At 55.2% G+C, this 20123-nt stretch overlaps 2 protein-coding genes across 4 annotated transcripts; both read right to left on the bottom strand.

The window, feature by feature from the left end:
• Positions 1-341: 341 nt before the first annotated feature.
• On the bottom strand, positions 342-10563 carry OTOP3 (otopetrin 3). 2 transcript variants are annotated; one of them, XM_074343656.1, is made up of 8 exons: positions 10379-10563; positions 6260-6676; positions 6035-6171; positions 5198-5256; positions 4817-4935; positions 2221-3035; positions 1579-1676; positions 918-1055 (listed from the first exon to the last, which is right to left on the bottom strand). In XM_074343656.1, exons 1-8 carry the CDS (start codon positions 10395-10397, stop codon positions 1046-1048), a joined length of 1674 nt encoding a protein of 557 aa, XP_074199757.1. In that variant the 5' UTR covers positions 10398-10563; the 3' UTR covers positions 918-1045. The 2 variants fall into 2 exon arrangements, with proteins under 2 accessions (XP_010949096.2, XP_074199757.1); XM_010950794.3 differs by lacking the exon at positions 1579-1676 and having other exon boundaries at positions 342-1055; positions 10379-10559.
• A 1424-nt stretch (positions 10564-11987) lies between these two features.
• OTOP2 (otopetrin 2) lies at positions 11988-19963 on the bottom strand. 2 transcript variants are annotated; one of them, XM_045513410.2, is made up of 8 exons: positions 19701-19963; positions 19145-19333; positions 18565-18907; positions 17901-18037; positions 16700-16758; positions 16083-16216; positions 14109-14940; positions 11988-12507 (listed from the first exon to the last, which is right to left on the bottom strand). In XM_045513410.2, the coding sequence occupies exons 3-8, from the start codon at positions 18875-18877 to the stop codon at positions 12102-12104; spliced, it is 1881 nt and encodes a 626-aa protein (XP_045369366.1). In that variant the 5' UTR covers positions 18878-18907; positions 19145-19333; positions 19701-19963; the 3' UTR covers positions 11988-12101. The 2 variants fall into 2 exon arrangements, with proteins under 2 accessions (XP_045369366.1, XP_010949098.1); XM_010950796.3 differs by having other exon boundaries at positions 12193-12507; positions 14063-14940.
• Positions 19964-20123: the final 160 nt, after the last annotated feature.

The raw sequence follows: 20123 nt of genomic DNA, 5'->3' as shown, positions 1-20123 counted from the left end.
CCCGCTCCACCCGATGGCTCAGCGAATCCGGCAGGTGGGGGGACTGGGCAGTCAGAGGCTGCAGCCCCTGTGGTGAGCAGCTACAGCAAGTCATCTGGGGCTCCGTGCTGGGGAAAAGGTGTGCTGATGAGGGGCGGGGGGATGCATGCGCCCCGGCCCCTCTCCTCCCACCTTCTCCCATGGATCAGACTAGGGAAGGATCAGACAAAGGGTTTAGACCCCTCCTGGCCCAGAAACAGGACTGTCCCAGCCCCACAACCCTGCCCAGGAGGACTGTCACTTCCTACCATATGCGGAATGGCAGCTCTGTCCCCGGGAACAAATGCCACGAAGCCTGAATGTGATCGATCAAACAAACAGGGTTTATGGCAGCAGGAGAGAGCTGTTGAACCCTGCTTGGCAGCTAATTAACGAGCTCATTAGGAGGCAGGGTGTGTGGGGACAGAGGGGCAGGGCTGCCTGTTGAGCTGCGAGCTTCCAGATGTCCTGGGCTGAGCTTGGACCATGCGAGAGGCAGACCCCCCCCGAGGCCTGGAGGTGTAGGGACGCCCCTCCCTCAACTCCCCAGGTCTGACCATCCCAGAGAGTAGCTGTGGGGGCTTCCTGGGGTGCAGCCTGGGCCACACTGGCTGTGGTGAGCAGGAGGCAGGCATGTGCTCAGTCCTGTGCGTGGGCATCAGGAGCTCGGTGTCCAGGCCCTGCCCTTGGTCTTGGGCTGCAGATAGTGACCCCTGCTCAGTGAGGTTCTGGGGAAGAGGAGGCTTTGGGGAACCCAGGCTGGTCTAGGTCCCCCTGGAATGGGGCATCTACTCAGAGACTCTGGGATACATTCTCCCCAGCCTTGGCACTTTGGGGTTCTGCCAAGGGTGGGTTCCTGGGCACCCTCAGGCCCCCAAGTAGACCTCCACCAGCCCCCCGACAGAGTGCATGCGGTAGAAGACCCCCAGAGGCAGGCCAAAGTTGACGATGGTGAACCACGTCCGGTAGCCATAGAAATTCTTTTCCAGCCCGTTCTCAAACTCCGGGTGGATGCCAAAAGCAGGCATCATCCACAGCTGGGAAGGAGAGGAGGGTGTTGAGTGGGGGAGGGGGCTCTCCTATTCCCACAAGGCACTCAGCCTAGGGCAGGCAGACCACAGACCCCGCAGCTCCTCCAGCACATTCTCCGCCCAGCATCCCCTCACCCTTAGGCCTTCAGAGCCAGCCCCTCTCCTACGGCCCCCGTCACCGCATCCCACAGAAGGCCTCGGCCACCTCCTTGGTGATCCAGTTGGATCATGAGACCCCAGGCTGCCACCACCACGGTACAACCTGCTCCATCAAGCTGGGCTCCCTCCTGCCCTGATCTCAGTCACCTTCTGCTTGTCATGACTCTTGGCCTGCTCCAGCCCAGCCCTGCCTTCTGTCCAAATTCTCCCCGTTTCTCAAGGCCCAGATCAAACCTTCAAGAAGCCTTGCTTGGCCACTTGGGCCCACACTTCCTTCTCTGAGCTGCGACTGCTCTTTAGGGCCAATTTATTACTTGTGCTCTGCCCAGGCCAGAGGTTTCACCATCGGTGTTTCCAGCATAGTCATTACCAACGTGGGTTCAAACAACCGGGCGCTGTCCCGGGACTGCCACTTGCTGGCTGTGGGACCATGGGCGGATCAAACAGCCAAAGCTTCAGTTTCCTTATCTGTTAAATAAGGACAGTAACAGTGCCTGCTGCACGAGGTCAGGGTGACAATTCAGTGAAAGGCAGAGCTATTGCATAAAGAGATGGGCCTGGGACTTAGCAGCGCCAGACACGAGAAGTCATTGCCAAGACCTTCCCCTAGAGATTCTTGAAAAAAACAGGCACTTTCTGGTCTCTTCCTTTGACTGAAGTCAGTAGACGATTAGTTACTTAGTAATTCTCTAACTGGTCCCCCTGGGTCTCCCCAACTAGGCAGTAAGCTTCCCAAGGGTAGAAATCCTATATGTATGTTTGTAAAAAGCACTTAGCTCCATGCTCCACACATTCATTCATTTTTGCAGAGATGAAGGGACACTCTCTACTCTCAAGTAGCATCAAGCTAGTTGGAAAGAGGCCTGTGTCCTGGACAATCAAAGGCACAAGCCAATTACCCTTGGAATAGTCAATGTGCAATGAATGCACCTTGATCCATGCCTTCCTGAGTGAGGCTTTCTGGGGCAGCCTCACCAGCTCCACTCCCATGACCTCTGGCCCCACTACTCACTGTGATATTGCAGAGGATGAGGAAGAGGGAGATCTCCTTGAGGGCCCGCCGTTTCCAGTTGAAGTGGCTGTAGGAGTGGATGTAGGCCAGCGAGGCCCGCCGCAGGTCCTGGCCCAGCTCCAGCAGGGACCCCCTGTGAGGCGGCTCGGCTTCCCACTTCCCCGCCCGGCCCTCAGGGGTCGCCTCCCAGAGCGGGCGCCGGTGTAGGCCCTCGATGATGAAGAGGTTCTGGGCCATGTGCTGCAGGATGAGCAGCAGCGAGTAGGCCAGGATGAGGCGGTTGAGCAGCTGGTGGGGGCGAGTGGCCACAATGGCCACGATGGAGAAGTAGGAGATGCCCATCTGGCCCAGCGCCGCGCCCATCAGCAGCACCACGTCCAGGCTGCGGGTGGGGTTCTTGAACGTGTCCAGCTCTCGCTCCTCCAGCCCGTGGATGGCTGTGCCCGCCAGGCACGCCAGGCTCATGGCGGGGAGCGCGGCTGCGTAGAAGGCGTAGTAGATGGTGAAGTACTGGCGGGCGATGGCGGGGCCGCTTGCTTGGATCTGGAAGAGCACGAAGACGCACACGCCTGCCACCAGCACCAGCAGGCCCAGCAGTGGCCCAAAGATGGCCCCGTGCAGGTGGAAGGGCAGGGTGCCGGGGTGGGCGCCCGCGTGGGGTGCCAGGCGGCGGCCCACGTTCTTCCACATGACGAAGAGCATGGCACAGCAGATGAGGCAGTACTCGGTGCTGAAGGGGTAGAGCATCAGGTAGCCCTTCCGGAAGACCTCGCACATGGTGACATTGAGGCACAGACAGCTGTTGGTGTCGTTGCCTGGGAGGGGACAGACATTCAGGTGGGCCTCGCTCTGAGGAACCTGGCTGCACAGATCAATCCCGTTCACCTCTTGGAGTATGGCAGAGGTGGAAGGGATTCGGTCACCCATTTTACAGATAATGGAAAGTGAGGCCCATATATAGAAATCAGAAATCAGAGGATGGTCATTTCTTTTTGTTTGTTTGTTTTGTTTTTGTTTTGGTGGGGGGAAGTGATTAGGTTTATTTATGTGGTTTTTTGATTAATTTTATTTATTTATTTCAGTGGAGGTACTGGGGATTGAACCCAGGACCCTGTGCATGCTAAGCACTCTCTATACCACTGAGCTATACCCTCCCCACAAGATGGTCATTCCTTGACAAAGGGATTCTAGAATTCACGTGCCAAGCTTAGGCACGTGATGTCTTTGGTGCCAAATGTCACCTCTACAGAGTACTTGCTGAGCATGAGGGGAAACCTGTAACTTTACAATGGGAGGCTCTGTCTGCTATAACTGGACCATAAACAGCATCCCCCGTAGGGTAATCAGACATCTGATCTTGTGATGAGGTGTCCTGCAAAGCACACAGCATCCCCTGTGGGATGCTGGTGCCTCAAATGCTTAACCTGAATCTAATCAACAACTTTGGTCCATACTTCACATTTCTAGGAAAAGCAGGGAAGAGGGGAACAAGTCAAATGGCACCACGAGGAGGCAACGTGCCGAATCTCAATGTACTGCATGTTTGAACAAACCATCTGTCAAAGACATTTCATGGGCTGATTGGAAAAAATCGAATACAGAGTGATATAAAGGATGGGGATGACATTAAGGAATTTTGTTAGAAATTATAATAGCATTGTGCTAACATAGGGAAATACATTAAAAACCTGTGTACTAAAATATTTTGAGATGAAATGCCATGATTTCCATAATGTAATTCAGCAAAAATATTGGAATAAATATGGCAAAATGTTAATAATTATTATGCCTACGTGATGGGTATGTCCTGTTCTCATCTGTATGTCTGAATTTTTTAATAATAAAAAAAATCCATATGTCACTTGCCCTAAATCCTCTCTGCACAGCTCTTCTGAAAAAGGTGTCTAGAGTATAAAGAATGCCCACAGTAGACAGGCATGCCACGATTTATTTGTGCAGCGGGCGTGTGGATACATGAGTGTGCTGGGAAGGCTTGGCTGTACACGGGTCAGGATGGTGATGCCACCTGGATGGGGGAATTACTGTATACACACAGGTGTGGCTGAATCCCACAGACAGCAACGTTCTCATGTAGGTTGACAGGACACAACCTCCAAGAGCTGACTGTACAGGTAGGGCATTGGGTACATGGAACAATCTGGGGAGTTCATTTTGCCCAGAAATCTTCTGTCTCTCTTGATATGTCCAGGTGCCTACAACTGTATTAGGAAGACATTCCTTTCAGTCTTGAAGATTTTCTAGTTTCTTACAAGTAAAAGGCAAATACCAGGTGTGGAGTGCCTACCTGGACTTATCAGTGAACAGCTCAGCCTGGATTAGTGGCTAGCTTACTGATAGCTAGATGGATGCCTGGAGTGGAGCTGCGCAGCACCAGGACCTGATGGAGCAGGCCCAATGTGGGGGCAGGATGGGTACCCTCGGCAAACGTCCAATTCTACTGAGTCATGATCTGGCTCTAGAGTTTTTCTCCCCAACCTACAGAGTCAGTGAGCCTCACCCGTTTGAGGCGGGGTAGCGTGTGTGTGCACCCATCTGGAGTGGAGGTGGGATGGGGTAGTCATGGTCTCCTCTGTACCTGAGAGCTTTTCCATGAGGGCGCTGAGCTCAGCCTCGATCTCATTGTGCATGGAGTCATTGGTGACAGCCAGAAGCCAGAGCAGCAGATTCGTGGCCAGGGTCAGCATCAGGCCACACCTGGAGGAGGTGCTACACGCTGCTCACACAGCCTAGCCGGCTCCCTGGGTGCCCGAACTTCACCATCAATCCCTTTGGGGTGACCACTCTCTCCCAAAGCCAGATCCCATCTGCCATTAGAACTTCAGGACAGGCAGCCCTAGGGGTCACCTGGGACCCATTCCCAGATTAACCCATACCCCCAGGGCTACCCTGTCCAGGGAAGCTACTGGGGCACTGGCCCCAAGACTTGTTGGAAGGAGAGAAGGAACCCATGTCTTACCTAGTGAAGTTGGTCTGGATCTGAATACAGTCCTTACAGTGTTTCCAGAGCACCCAGGTCTGAAAGAGAAAGGGCTTTGAGCCCAGGGACTGGGTGGGGGTGGGACCGTGGGGTGTGTGTCCCAGTTGCTTGTGTGTATTTGCAATGGAAGAGACAGTGAGGAAGCCTGGGTTGGAATCCTGGCCCCGCTGTTCCCTTGCTGTGTGGTCTTGAGCCAGTGGCAAAACATCTCTGAGCCTCAGTCTCTTTGGCTCTAAAATGGGACTAAAATGTCTGCCTCTCAGAGGAATGCCTTCTTATTGGGGAAATAAACAAGATGATGTAAATGGACCGCCTAGCACAGTGTTTGCATATCAGGAACTCAGGAGGGAGTCGGGTATTCACTATTAAGAGTAGCTCTGGGGTGTGGGTAGAGCTCAGTGATAGAGGACATGCTTAGCATGCACGAGGTCGTGGGTTCAATCCCCAGTACTTCCATTAAAAAGATAGTAATAAATAATTAAATAAATTAAAAACAAAAAGAAAAGAAAACTTGGGATTCTAAAGACATTTTTGAAAAAGAGTAGCTCTGTGTATCTGGGGGCATAGATTTAGGGGCATGCAAGGATGTACAGGCATACGTATCTACAGGTGTTTGTGTTTTAGTGACGGTGTGTGTGCTGATGCAGAGACATGGAGGCAGAGTGGATGTGGGTGCATGGAGGTAGGCACGTGTCGGGGGGGCTGTGGTATGTGGGTGCATACCCTGGGCCGGATAGGTGTTTGCTGATGTGGCTGTTCCTAGGCATAGGTTGGGGTGTGTTTGCACGGAGCATGGGGATGGGAGAGGCCTGTCACCTGGACGCTGATGAAGACGATCTCGATGACAGGGAAGATGAGCTCCAGCTGCGACTTGCAGTGGACGTGGCTCACGTCGTAGCCCACACGGAAGACGTTGAGGCAGATGGTGCAGCTGCCAAAAAGCACCAGGGAGCCTGGCCAGGCCAGGCGGCCATCGGCACCTCCCCTGGAAGGCGCTCTCCCTCCCCACTCCTCTCATCCACCCAGTGCCCCCACACTCACCCCGCACCCAGATGGGGCCTGCGTGAGGGTCCCGGTAGAGCACAGCGTGTGGCTGGCGGGTGGTACCGGCCGTGTAGTAGAGGAGCCAGAGGAGGGACAGGGCCTTGAGCACAGCCAGCAGGATCCACACATCGCCCAGCGTGACAGCCACGTTGTTGAATATCATGCTGCAGATGAAGGCTCCGCCCAGGAACACCACGTTGAGGGCCAGGAGCCCTGAGAAGAGCTGCCCGGCCTTCTGGGCCTGCCGGTCCCGCCGCAGCAGCAGCGAGAAATGTCGCACCAACCAGGACTTCTTGTGGGGCGAGGTGGGGGCCCTTGTCTCCTCTGTCCTCATGTCCACTTGGTTCTCCTTGGCCAGGGTCTCTTCAGTCTCCTGTGCTTCTGGAGGGGCAGCCGGTGCAGCCTCAGTAGGGGCTGGGGAGGGAGAAAGGGTTCTGGTTGGCTGCTGGGCTGTCCTGGACTCAGTTCCACTCCTGCCTCTAACTGCTGTGTGACCTAGGGCAAGCTAAGCAAACTCTCTGGTCGGGCCACTGGAAATAATAGCAGTTACCGTACATCTACCTTAGAGGACCTGAGAAGGCTCAAGCAGACCAGGGGATATGGACGCCCTCTGTGCTCCACATAAAACCCAGGGATTATTTCGACTGGTTTGAGGACCACATTCCCTGACCCTCATCTTCCTGCCTCAGTGCTTGACCCTAACGTGGAATAATAATATCTGTCAAGGGAGTCAGGGAGATCTGCGCAGTGCTTGGCAATTTCCAAGGCTGTGACTTCGCCACCAAAAGGCCGCTTGTGCCCTGCTGATCTCTGGGAGGAATTCCACTCCTGAAGGCAGGGAGAGCAAGCAGGCTTCCCCTCTTGTTCTGACTTTGATTAGTTGGGGAATGGTTGCTTAGAGTGCTGTGTTAAGAAGGGTTCTGCGGCTGAGTGTGGGCGTGGTGGGGAAGAACGCTGTGCTCTGAAACAATACTCTATTACGGGTACATATGGGTGTATATGAAATTACTTTTAAAAGATACCTGTCAGGTTCACAGTAGGAGTTTCTTCTGGGGAAGGGAGGAGGATACTAGCATTGGGAGTGGTTTAATGCACTCATTTTTTTTTAAACATTTCTTATGTAATTAAAGTTAATTTTAAAGCACATTAAAGGATTAAGGGAAAAGTCCTGAGATTGATTTACAGTGTCTGCCATGAGCATGGGACACTCTGGGATCACCATGAATGCCATTCCCTTGACTTCGACAGAACTGTCTTCCATCTGCACCCTCCCTCGACTCCCTGATGTCCCATAAATGCACAGTTCAACATGGGGAACACCATCCCTGACCCTTCCTTTCCCCTGAATGCCTCCTGCTACTTCCTCACCTTCCCCAAGCTTTCACTCAGGCCCACCCCTTCATCACCCGTCGCTTGGACCCAGTTCTTGGGTCACCCCATACTTGCAGCTCAGGGCCCCTGTGTGGAGTCCAGCACAGTTCCCCCCGTGGGCCCTTTGGGTTCCCATTCCTTATGGGACAGAGATGTACTAAAAAGCAGAGATGCCCGCTGGCTCCGGGTGCCATCCTGGTGGGGAGCTTCTCCTGAGCTGACCCTGGAGGCTCCCTCGCTCCCCCTTTCCCCACCATCCCAGATGCTCTCCCTTGGTCCTGCTGCTGCCCGGGCATCCCTGATGCTCTGGGCTTGGTGCTCTAAGTGCTCACTGTTCCCATTCTCCAGGCTGCAGGATGCGTGCTTCCTCATTCACTACCTCAGCGAGTGGCATCTTCATCCCCACGTCTCCCAGCAGGGAACCACATGTCCACCTTGCCTCTCCCTTCACCCTCTCAGGCCCTAAGCTGTGAATTCCAGCTCCTGAATCGCTCTGAGCTTTTTCTTGACCTCAACCACTGCCTTGGTCCGCGGCTGTGCCCTCTCTCTCCTGGACTGGTCTCCCTACCCCCTGTGCCTCTCCCTGGCTGTGAGCCCTGCAAAGGCAGTCAACTGCCCTCAGTATGAAATCCACACCTCCTAGCATGGCCTGCATGGGCTTTCAAAATGAAACAGGGTGGTGTATGTTTAGTACGTTCTTAGAGCGCACAAATTGCTCAAGGCAGGGTTGCTTCCTGGTCTGGCCTTGACTGACCTCTCCAGCACTGTCTTCAGACCCCACTCCCTTGCCCACTGGCTGTACCATCCTGCTGCAGTTCCCAGAATGTCCCTGCATTTGCTCATCTCCCTGTCTTTGCACACACCCGCCCTTTGCCATCATGCCCACCCCGCTGCCCCCTGGCTGACTGCAGTGTGTCCTTCAGGACTCAGCAGAGCCCCACCCAGCCAGAGGACCCCCCATTTCTCATGTTGTCTCACATCTCCCACCATCACTCCTGGAGCCTGCTGTTCCATCTGCCTCTCCTGCCACCCTCCGCCAATGGCTCCTGCCCATCCTTACCACCAGCCTTAAGCACCTCTCCAGGGAAGCCTTCTCCCCCTGCCCAAGCATCTATTGAGGGCAGTTGTGCACATCTGGTGAGGTGCCGTGGGCGTGACTGGCTCCTCTCAAGGCCAGGAGCCCCTTCAGGGCAGAGACCAGATCCTGCTTATCTCAGACGCCCCAAATCTGGCACAGGCGTGACACTAAACCAAAGCTGGCCGTCTGATTCTGGCATTTTCTGGGGAACTTTCAGCACCGGAGCCATGGACAGATCCCCTCCCCATTAAATCCTTTGCATCCTGGCCCAGTGGAGACGTTCCAGATGATCTTTATCTTTCTTCCCAGGCTCCCCTGCCCAGGTTGAGCAAGCCTGAAGCTCACGGGGACACCTTCCTGTTCCTTTTCCCCTAAACCTGCCTGCCCCATCTCACCTTCCCAGAATCTACCCCATCCTCCCAAGGCAGGAGGAGAGCCTAGTGATTAAGAGCCCAGATTCTGGCACTTACTACCTGTGTGATCTCGGACAAGCTACTCAGACTCTCTGAGCCTCAGTTTCCTCATCTGTAAAAAGATATACAACTATGGACTAGTACCTGGTACACAGTAGATGTTCAGTAAAGATTTCTTGAAAGAACAAATGAAGGAATTAATGCATAATACCTACCTGACGGGAATTTTTCAAAATTAAATTATTTGACACATGTAAATGCATGTAGAGCCAGGCCTGGCACAGAGACTGCTGTGTTAGCTACCTGTGCATCTCCTTCCTGTTCTGTCCAGGTCCTGGAGAGGCCGGAAGGGTCGGGATTGTTGGTGAGTTTCAGAGGTAGTTTTTGACAGGACTGCAAGCCTAGAGAGGACGCTGGAGGACTAGAGCTTATCCTCCAGGGACTTCGCCTTGAGTGTGTTCCCTACCCCCGACCCCCGGGGTCCAACCCTCCATCGGCCGCTAGAGGGAGTCCTCAAAGTGGCAGATTTGGTCCTCCGCCAGGGAGGGTGCTGGATTCCGGGGGCGCAGGGGTCGTGGGAAAAGGGCGAGAGAGCCCGGACCGGCGAGGAGGAATCCCCCACCCTCTGGCACGCCTCTCGGCGCGACGCCAGTCCCAGGGAGGGCCCCGACACCAAACTGGTTTGTGGGTCGGGCGGTTAGAGGCAGGTGATGAAAGCCGGGGAGCTGTCGGGGCGCGGCGCCCGGCCAGCTCCGGAGGAGGCGGCTGAGCACCGGCCAGGGAGTTTCGTGATTTCTTTCCGAGTCCCTCGAGGGACTGCGAGGCCTGGGACAGCCCCGCAGCCACACGTATGCCTCTGACCGCTTGTCCAGGCAGCCCCAAACCCACACCCCTTTTTCCAGCCGTCTGGGCTTTTCGCTTCTTCCTGGCTTGGACAACCCGTTTCGACTGTGCGCGCTCAGACCCCGCTAAGGCCGGGCGTGCCCTGCTGACCTCTGTGCGCCCCCCACCGGCGGAAGGAGATGGGGCGCGGAGCTAGTATTGGAGTGGGGGGCAGAAAGGGGCCGGAGTTTGAGTCACTAGGGGTTGGCCTTCCGTCATCCCACCCTCCTGCCCCAATCCCTGCAGCCCCAAGTCTCTGAAGCTCGCTTTGGGAGCAGAGTAGGTGTGAGTGTCAAGGGTGAGCTGGTCTGGAATGTTCCTCCAGCTGTCCGAGGGCGCTCCAGGCCCTAACAGCGCCGCGGGGAGCCTTACCTGAGGCCTGGGCAGGCATCGCCACCGGCTGATCACTGCAGCACGGATCGTCCGTCCGGTGAGGTCCCCGGGCTGGGACCGATGCCCCCGAGGCCCTCCCCCACGCGGGACTGCGCAGCCGCCTCTCGGGCTCCGCGGCCCATTGATTTTTCTGTTGACTTTGGGGCTCTCATTAATCCTTCGTTAATTACCCCGCCAGGGGCTCCCGGACGGTGCAGCCAATAGCGAGGTGGCTGGACCGGCGGGTGGAGCCAGAGGCGGTGCAGAAGCTGGGTTGCAGGGTCAGGCGACCCACAAGGAGGCTCCATACCGGGGTAGGGTCGGGTGCAATGTCCTTAGGCAGCAGTAAAGGCCTTGTGGGGTCCAGGCCACATTTTCTTCTGGGGGCCCAGCAAGGAATGGACCCCCGCAACAGGTCTGGGGTCGTCTTTTCCTGTACGCCACCTAGCGTCAGGCCCGGTTCTCTCCCTAAGTCAAACGTGAACTTAGGGTCAAAGAGACCCCGTTCTGACCCAGCAGGAGGCGGGTAGGGGTGGGAAGTCGCCCCCTCTGCCCCTCCTCAGCTCTGCCTGCAGCCTTTTGTGACCTGCCCACTTCATTCTGCTGGTCCTAGAACATTTTCCTCTGAAGTCCCTCTGCTGCTGCTCCCACACTCTGGTGCCATCTCCCTCCCCCATCCCTGCCCCCACCCCAGCCTGTGCCCCCTTCAGCTGACTCCACTGGCCACCAGTTCTGCCTGCTCTTCTGGCTGTTGGTACCTCCTTTTCAATCCCTCTCTGCATGGTCTGACTTTCTCAGTCTCTCTCTCTGCTAAGTCCATCTCTATATCCCCCACCTTTTTAATCAAACCATTTTATTGAGGGGCTTCCAGAGAGGGTCAAAGAACTGGGAAGACCATGAGAACCCACATCCCCTGCCCCACCAGGATCTCCCCAGCTTCACAGTTGCCCCATCTCTCTAACTTTTGTAGAGTAGAAGCTGGAGGACTTTGGAGAGGGGCCTTAGGGACCCTAGGGAGTTGGGGTGAAGGGTAAGAGGAGGCCTGGGGTGGGGGGGGGGGTGAGACCTGAAGCTAGAGCAGCCCTGTTATAAACTATATTCTAATAGCCTGATTCTGAAACTATATTCCAATTCTGAAATGTTTTATTTGAGGGAGAAAAAGCTCTGAAGCTTGAAAAAAATTTGAAAATTATTATTCTTGGTAGAATGTGCTGGCTCTCTTTTGTTGTGTGACTGTGGGCAAGTCACTGTACTTCTCTGGGCCTTGGTTTTCTTCTTTATAAAATGGTAGTTGGATTAAGTCAGTCCTTCCTAACCTTTCATGTGTCATGGGACACATTAAAAAATGTCTGTGTCACATGAGGATAAAGGGAAGAGGAAGTTGGTGGGCTGGGTACTCAGCCCAGCATCTCCCAGCCACTCAGGTACTAGTTGATAACGGGTCTGTAACTCAGACTTGGTGTACCCACAGAAAAGCTTGTGACCCAGAAATCTCCAGGGGCCCTCCCAGGTCTGGCTCCAGATCCCCTTCCAGCTCTGGCTCCAGATCCCATCATGTGATCGATCACCTCAGATGTGGCTGCTGAGACAAGAAGTTGGGGACAGGGGAGAAAGGAACTGCAGGTTTATTGGTTTCCAGCTCTAGGCAGCAGCACTGGTCAGGCCACAGGCCTGGGGTTGGGGTAGAGCCAGAGTCTAGGACACTTCCAGATCTTGCCTGGTCCTAGAAACAAGGCAGGGAGAGAGGTCTTCCTCCTCTAGTCACCCCATACTCCAGGAGCGTTCTGGGGTGGATGTGCATGTCCTGATTGTGATTTAAAAACTCATCTTGGAAAAATAATTTTGGTGAAAATTCCACTCTGGGGCTGGCAGAGAATGGGTAGTTGTATGATTCATTCCTGGGGGTCTCTGGGTGGGTACATGAGCTGAGCCCTGCTCCCTGTGTCTCTGCTGGGGCTTCAGGACAGCACGTAGACCTCCAGCAGGCTGGAGACAGCATGCATGCGGTAGAAGATGCCGAAAGGCAGGCAGATGTTGACGATGGCTGCCCAGAGGGAGTAGCCGTAGAAGTCCACCTCCACCGTGTTGCTGAAGTGAGGGCGGGCCCCGAAGGCAGGCATGATCCACAGCTGTGGGGAGAGAGGAGTGTCAGGACCTGGCTGGGACTCAGTCATTCTGCGGGCTTTGCTGGGTGTGCTGCGGGGGGGGGGGGCAATGACAGGATGGGGGTCCTAGCCCTCTGATTTGGTGGACAGCAAGGGCTGGGTGTTGCTGAGTGGGGACCTCTCTCCAGCTCCACCCCCACTCCCTGCCCCCTCCCCTGGTCTGGGAGGAGGTGGAAGCTGGAATTCTGCTTCCTCTCTGGCTTCGAGCTCAGATGGTTCAGGTATGGGGTGAGAGGCAAAGAACAAAGGCTTCTAGGCTAATCCCACTCTCCCCACCCCAAGTGTATCACATCCTTGGGCACATCACAGCCCAGATCTGAGCCTGCTTTTGTCCTATAAAATGAAGGAGTTGGAGATGATGCTGGAGTTGATCCAGGCTCAGATGCTTGGAGCAAAAGCCGCATCCCAGGTGACTCCCAGCCTGTAGACTCCACCTTGGAAGAAGGTGAGGGCGGGGCCAGGGCTGGGGGCCACACCGGAGCTGGAAGGAGGTTTTGAGCCTTACTGCTTCTACTGGTAGGTCAGAGATTAGTGATCAGTCTTTTTTTTTTTATAGGTTCCCTGTAGGAGGGATATTCACAGTGAGAACTTCACCAAGAATGCGCCTCAGTTAAGGGCACGTATTTCATGTAGACCTCACTGGGGTGGAATCATTTAGATGTGTTCTATATTGGGATATACCCACAATTAGGCTGTTTCTGTAATAGGAGTATTTTCCTATTAGAGGTTACAGCTAAAAGGACTGTTTTACACTGAGCGAAACTTCACTGCGGTGTGCGCTCTATGTGGGGTGCATTCTCATGGGTATATGTTTCTGTGTTAGAGATTTCCCTCCTGGGGATTATGTCTGCACTGGGGCTCTTCTCTGTTGGGCTGTAGCTACACGAGGAGTATTTCTCTATTGGGGTTCACCTTCACAAAGAGGGTTCCCATACAGGAGGTCCGTTTGTATTGGGTGAAGTCTGCTGTTAGCCAGAGGAGTTTCTCTCAGAAAGGAAGGGGCTTGGCTGAGTCACTGGGTCGGGGTTGGTGGTTGGGGATGCTCCCCTTCCCAGCCAGCCTGCACTCGGCTAACAGACCACTCACACTTACGCTGGGCTCTGCCACTTCCTGTTGCTGCTCTAATTATTCTAAGAAGCAGCCTGGTCACAAGTTCCCAGGAGCAGTCACACCTCCCATCTGGGAGTGAGGGCCCCTACTCTCCACATCAGTTTCACAGCTCCCTCTCACCTCTGCCCAGCCCCCATGTCAGCATTCTCTGGGGCTCTCTCCAGCTCCATTCGCTGTCTAGATGCCAGAACTCTGGGATTTCATTCTCTCTGTGTGCCCTGAGATGCTGTTTGCCCCGGGGGCTGCACCAGACCTTCGCTGAGTCTGCTCCTTTCCCAGAGAGCCATACAGATTCTCAAATGGGCTCGGAGCAAGACGGGGGGGGGGGGGCAAGCGAACAAACCTGAAAGAGCATCTTTCCTCAGCCTTGTCTTCCCCCAAGCCCATCCCCATCTCCAGCGTTACTCACGATGATGTTGCAGAGCAGGAGAAACAGAGAAATGTCCTTCAAGCACCTGCTTCTCCAGTGGTCCTTGGGGGCTGAGGTGATGCTCACTGCTTCCTGAGGTCCTGCTGGGCTGGGGCCAACCAGCTCGGCGGGGGGCGGGCAGGCAGGCAAGGTGTGGAGGGCATCCAGGTTGGCAAAGGTAAGACCTTGGCAGGGCTCCCTGGGGGGAGTGCCATGAGTCTCATCCCCGGGGGGTCCCCGGTGGAGACTCTCAATGATGAACACATTCTGGAAGATGTGCTGCGCAATCATGAGCAGAGCATGGGCTAAGTTGAGCCCTGCCAGCAGGTCCCTGGGTGTGCCCACCACCACGGCCACGATAGAGTAGTAGGAGATGGCATACTGGCCCAGGGCAGCACCCATCAGCAGGGCCACGTCCAGGGTGCGTGTGGGGTTCTTATGATGGTCCATGGCTCGGCGGTCAAAACGGTAGATGACTGAGCCACTCAGGCTGACCAAGGTCATGAGCCCCAGACAGACGATGTTGAAGATGTAGTAGATGACCAGGGCCTGCTGGGTGCGGCCCGTCTCCCCGCTTACTTGGACCTCGTAGATGATGAAGACGGCCAGCCCTACCACGAAGAGTATCAGGCCCAGGATGGGACCAACAAAAAAGGTCTCCCGGAAGAGGCTGATGGGGGATGGGGTGTGGCTGTGGCCGTGGGTCGAGGAGGCCAGCAGCCTGCCCACGTTCTTCCACATGACGTAGAGCATCGTAGAGGCAAAGAGGCTGTACTCGATGTTGAAGGGATACAGGTAGAAGTAGCCCTGCTGGAAGACCTGGCAGACGGCCGTGTTGCAGGAGCAGTCTCCTCCGGCGGCGCTGCCCGCACGCTCCCCTGCGGAGAGAGGGGCACAGAGCTGCCCTCCCACCCTCCGGAGGTACCCACCCCGAAGAACCTCACCCCTAGACCGTGACCTTTGGAAGGGCAGGGTTGCTATCTGCCACCACCATATCCCACAGCCGGCACAGGGCCTGGCACGTTCATTCACACCACAAGGATTTACTGAGCACCTAGTATGTGCCAGAGACTGTGGGACACATCAGTAAACAATAGCCAGTGTGCAATGAAAAAAAAAAATCTGAACTGCAGAATTGCCTGCTTCACACTGTCCCATTCCCTCGGAAAAATACTCCCAGTGTGCCTCTCTGTACCCCTGCAGCCCCAGCACGTTAGGTGGTTCTTTGTCAGTCTTGCTGGGCTGGGGTCTTTTGTAGGTCTGGACGCAGGCTTTCCATTCCTGGACCCTCCTATACTGGGTGTGTGTGTCTTCAGGTGAGGTCCAGATGGACTTGGTCATCTAGTCTGAATTTAGCTGGTGGTGTGGCCCTAAAGAAGTCCAGAGGACCAGGACTGGGGGTACAATTCTTCAGGATAGCATATTGGTTCAAAGCAAAGATGGATCTCAACACTAGTTCTCCCAATTTCAAGTTCTGTGACCTTGGGCAAGCTACTTAATCTCTCTATGCCTTAATTTCTGCATCTGTAAAAAGGGAATGTGAATAGTACCCATCTCATAGGGAGGTTGCAAGGGTTAAGGAAGATAGTGTTTAAGACATTTAGCACAGCACCTGACACATAGGGCTCAGTGAATTGTCACTATTGTCATCGTGATTATTTCTACCTTCTCCTTCTTGCCAGGCACTCCCATCTGATCCTATAATTCCATTCTCAAATCACTCTGTCTCCCTTCCCTTCTCTCCAGCCTGATCACTCTCGTGCTTTCTTCCTGGAGCATGAATCCCTTCTTTGCTGGGATGAAGACTTGGACAGTGGGTCCGAGGCTGTATCATCCAAGATGAAAAGATGCAGCTCCATTCTTCCTCCTGGGCCACCCACATCTAAACTTCTTCAGAGGTGTAGCCTGGAGCAAGAGGAGGTTCCTGGCCTCCACCTGGCTTCCCTCTACAAGTCCACAAAGCACCCAGCCCAAGGTCTGGCCACCACAGGGCCAGGGTTAATCTGAAGTGGGCACTCACAGTCCTGAGTGAGGCGGGTGTAGCTGGTGTTGCCATGAGAACTGCTGTGGGAGTGGGCCTGGTGCACGGATTCATCCACCACGGCTGCCATCCAGATAGCCAGGTTGGTGGTGAGGGTGAACATGAGACCACATCTGTTTGGGGAAGGAGAGCAAAGAGGCCAGGGAGAGTCTTTGGCTCATCTTGGGTTTCTGGCAAGGTGGAGAGTTGGGGATGCTGTACTGGGAGATGGTGCTGACAAGCAAGCGAGCCATCAGGCCCCTGTGTGAACAGGGTAGCTGAGTTTGGAAGGTAGACTTAGCCTGGCTGGGATGCCAGCCAAGAGAGGGCTGGGCACACCCAGAGACTCAGGCCACTGCTGCTCCCTTCACTAGGGGAAAGGACATTTGTACACTACACACACCATCCCACCAAGTGTGCCAAGTGTGCACATGCTTGCACACACACAGAGTACAGGGTCGTAGAAATCAGGCTGACCAAGTCAGGGAGCCTGGCTGAAACTCCACCTGGGGGCAGAAAGAGGACCTATGGCCCAGGTTGGGAAACGTTCATCTCATGCCAAGTGAGCCTGGCCCTGTGCATGGACATTGAACCACGGACATGAAGTAGGCACTCACCGTGTCAGATCCAGGTGGGTGTGAATACAATCTTTGGCGGAGACCCAGAGAAAGTAAGTCTGTGTTGAGAGAGAGTGGTGGGGTCATTTCCTCTGCAGACAGGATCAACCTGGGAGCGCCCAGGTCCACGCCGACCACTATGTCCTGTCCACCTCATGAGCCCCGGTACTAAGTGATCAAGTTCATTGCATCCTTACTGAATAAGACACGAGCTCTCTTTCTATTCTCTGAATCAATTTGTATCAAATAGTTCTCTGTTCTTTAAAAATCTGCAAAAATGTCACCTGTAAGCTCTCTGGCATGCGGTTTGTTTTCTGTTTCTTGGCAGGGTAGAGGAGGAGGAGTTTTGACTGCCTATTTACTTATTCCTGGGAGCAGGCCTCAGGCTAGGTCTTGTTCAAAGTAGAAAGAATCTGGGAAGCTTCTCACTTCTTTTTGGCAGCATCCCCTGCCCCATCCTCATCCTTGGCTGCCCTGCAAGTAATGGCTCTCACTGGCTGCCCACAAATCCTTGCTGTGATATTGATTGTAGTGGGGTATCCGTATTTCTGTTTTGCCTAAATATTCTTCAAACTCATAAAATGTAAAATTAAAACAATATAAATGCCAGAGTCATAAATGTGTTAAAAATTGTGGAGACTTGGGCAGCAGGGGTGATGTTTCAGCAGAGGGAACCACACACTTGGTCATTCTGATTATGATACAGGGCTGGGGTCTGTTCTGGTCCCATGTAGGACTAGTCCTGCCTCAGGTCAATCAGAAGATCTTTTCAAGTGTTACTTATGCAACAAATAAAAACTTGAACTTGTTTGAAAAATCCCACGTATCGGATGCCCTATTTCCTGAACAAATACAGAATATAGGGGATGAGACTGAGGTCAAACTGGCCATGCCCACAGCAGACCCTGAGCTGAGATCGATGCCTTCTATGGGCACCCACGAAGGGCAGGGCAGGTTCTAGGAGACCCAGCAGCTGCCACAAGTGACACCTCCTAGGTGTTAACTGCTTAGGTTGAAATGAAATTGCGGGGCCCATAAGTAGGCACTCACATTACCAAGTGCTTCATGATTTATGAACTCATATGATCTGCACTACAATCCTATCCCCACCTTAACTGATTGCTCAGCGTAGAAGAGGAGTGGAGCTTGGGTCTCCTGACTTCAGGCCAGGTGTTGGCTCCTTTTCACTCCTCCCACCCACCTGGACAATGACAAACACAGCCTGGGTGAGAGGATGCAGGATCTTGATGGCTGACTGGCACTCAAAGAAACTGGAGTAGTAGCCGGTCTTGAAGACGTCCATGACGAGAGTGCAGATCCCAAACAGCACCAGCCCACCTGGGAATGGGATGGGGGTGGTGGTCAGGGAGACAGAAGAGAAGGCTGATAGATTTGAGGATGGATGGCTAAGTAGTTGTATAGTTGGGTGGATGGATGGATGAATGGGGTAGGTGCAAGGATGGTTGGATGGGTGGATGGATGGATGGAAGGATAGGTGTAAGACTGAGTCAGTGGATGCATGGATGTCCAATTGAGCCCCCATCTCTTTGGGGCTGCATAGATAAGCTTAGCCTGGATAGGCTCTTTTCATTGCATCTATCATCTTTTTGCTCTCCATCAGAGTCTCTCCCGTGACCCCCTCTTTCAGTCTTTAGACAGGGCAAAGAAGTTCCACTCATCCCTCTTGCAGGACTCTTTCTCTTCTCTCTCAACAGCTGCCCACCTCACCCTCAGACACATCTAGTCTTCCCTAGGGGAACATCTCACTGGTCTACGTCGAAGAGCACCCCATAGTTCCTCTGAGAGTCCCAGCCTCCAGCTCCGCGCCGAGCCCACCCTACTTCCGATCCCACCTCCCCTGGCACCTCGGAGCCAGATGGGGCCGGCGTGCGCGTCCCGGTAGGGGACGGCGCCTGGGCAGCGCACGGTGCGAAGGAGGTAGAAGAGAATCCAGAGCACAGCCAGCAGCATCATGGTGGTGAGCAGCGCGAACACGTCGGTGTCGTACACCGCCACCTTGTTGAAGGCGCTGCCGCTGATAAGCGTGCAGGCGAGGAGGAGCACGTTCACGGCCAGCAGCACCGACAGCAGGCGGCCGCCCTTCTTCCACACCTCGCGGGGGCCTGCCCGCGGCGCCGGCGGGCTCTCCTTGGGGCCCGTGGCCAGCTCCTCGGACATGGCAGGGGTGACTGGAGATTGGAGGGGTCACTGTGGGAGAACAGCGGACAGGAGCCCAGGTGAGCCCCCCCCAGGGCTCTCCTTCCTCCATCTTATCCCTAGATTTGGGGACCGAGGAGCTCCTCACCCGTCAGGTAGGGGCTGCAGGTGGTGGAGGAAGCGCTGGGGAAGGGAAAGAGGAAAGCCTACAGTGCAGGTCTCGCGCTCGACGGGAGGAAAGGAGAAGCGATTGCAGCCCCATCGGACCCTGTCCAAGGTCCCACTCACCAAATCCGTCTGCCGGGTGGGCCAGGAGCCCGCGCAGAGCTGGGGGGCAGGGGGCGGCAAGTGTCTCCTCTCTCTCAGGCCGGGCTGGACAGGCGCTTTATACCAGGGAGGGCAAGGTGATTTACAGCCGCGGGAACTCAGCTCCATAAACCTCTCAGTCCCACTCACATGATCCATCTTTTTTCCGAGCTGAATTTAGGGAAGAGCGTGCGGTAGCCAGATAAGGTGAGATTTATATTTACCCATTAAGAGGCGCCCCCTCCCCCGCCGCCCTGTCACCTCGGCGTAGCCAGGCTCGGGCGCGGCCCCGCACTGCGGCACCCAGAGGGCACACCGCCCCCGGCGCCCACCGCGCCCTGGCGCCCCGCGATGCCGACGCCCTGAGAACTGAGGCTCAACACAAGCCCACGGGCCTTCAGGCACCCCGACGCCTTTCCAGCCCCGGCGCGCCCGGTACCTTCGTGCTCCCCTGTCGCTGGACCAAGATCGGGACCCTGGTGCCTCTTTCCCCGACACCCTCAACAGTGGTAGAAGTTTCCTCTTCCGCTATCCCTACCTCTGCGTCCTTGCTCCGCTGGATGAGGCTAAGTCCGGCTTGTGGACGAAGTTCTCCGGCGGCGCACGGAGTCGGCGCCCAGTCTTCCAGCGCCCCCTGCTGGAGCGCGCCGGGCGACCTCTGAGCAAGCTGGTGGCGGCCAAGACAGCCGAGTCTTGCTCCCTGACAGTCTGACCGTCGGTCCTCGTAACCCTCTTACGCCCACTGTCCCATGGGTCAGGACTGCCCTCAGACACCCCTCTGCCGCCCTTGGCCCGTTCCTTTAACTGGTGGAGACGTCGGGTTCTCAGAGCCGGAGCTCTAGTTAGGAGAGACCGCCTACTATCCCCAACTGTCCCCACGGGGCGGGACGCTGGGGTGGGCACTTTTGGAGAGAGATAGGCCCGGTGTGTTCGGGAGCTGGGTCACCCCGTGCGGTCGGGA

The sequence above is a fragment of the Camelus bactrianus genome, chromosome 16 (assembly GCF_048773025.1).
Source record: "Camelus bactrianus isolate YW-2024 breed Bactrian camel chromosome 16, ASM4877302v1, whole genome shotgun sequence".
Classification (NCBI taxonomy): Eukaryota; Metazoa; Chordata; class Mammalia; order Artiodactyla; family Camelidae; genus Camelus; species Camelus bactrianus.
The sequence above is the reverse complement of the archived record's forward strand: the minus strand, read 5'-3'. Positions and strand labels throughout refer to the sequence as shown.

What these genes read in the sequence shown, in the direction of transcription:
- OTOP2 (XM_045513410.2), bottom strand. Translation starts at nt 18,877, where the DNA reads ATGTCCGAGGAGCTGGCCACGGGCCCCAAGGAGAGCCCGCCGGCGCCG. An exon ending in ACCCACCTGGATCTGACACG is followed by an intron (nt 16,217 to 16,699) that starts GTGAGTGCCTAC and finishes TTCCCCAAACAG; the next exon opens with ATGTGGTCTCATGTTCACCC. An exon ending in AAGGACCACTGGAGAAGCAG is followed by an intron (nt 12,508 to 14,108) that starts GTGCTTGAAGGA and finishes CTCTCCCCACAG; the next exon opens with CTGTGGATCATGCCTGCCTT.
- OTOP3 (XM_010950794.3), bottom strand. An exon ending in TCGTCTTCATCAGCGTCCAG is followed by an intron (nt 5,257 to 6,034) that starts GTGACAGGCCTC and finishes TTTCTCTTTCAG; the next exon opens with ACCTGGGTGCTCTGGAAACA. An exon ending in TCATCCTCTGCAATATCACA is followed by an intron (nt 1,056 to 2,220) that starts GTGAGTAGTGGG and finishes TCTCCTTCCCAG; the next exon opens with CTGTGGATGATGCCTGCTTT.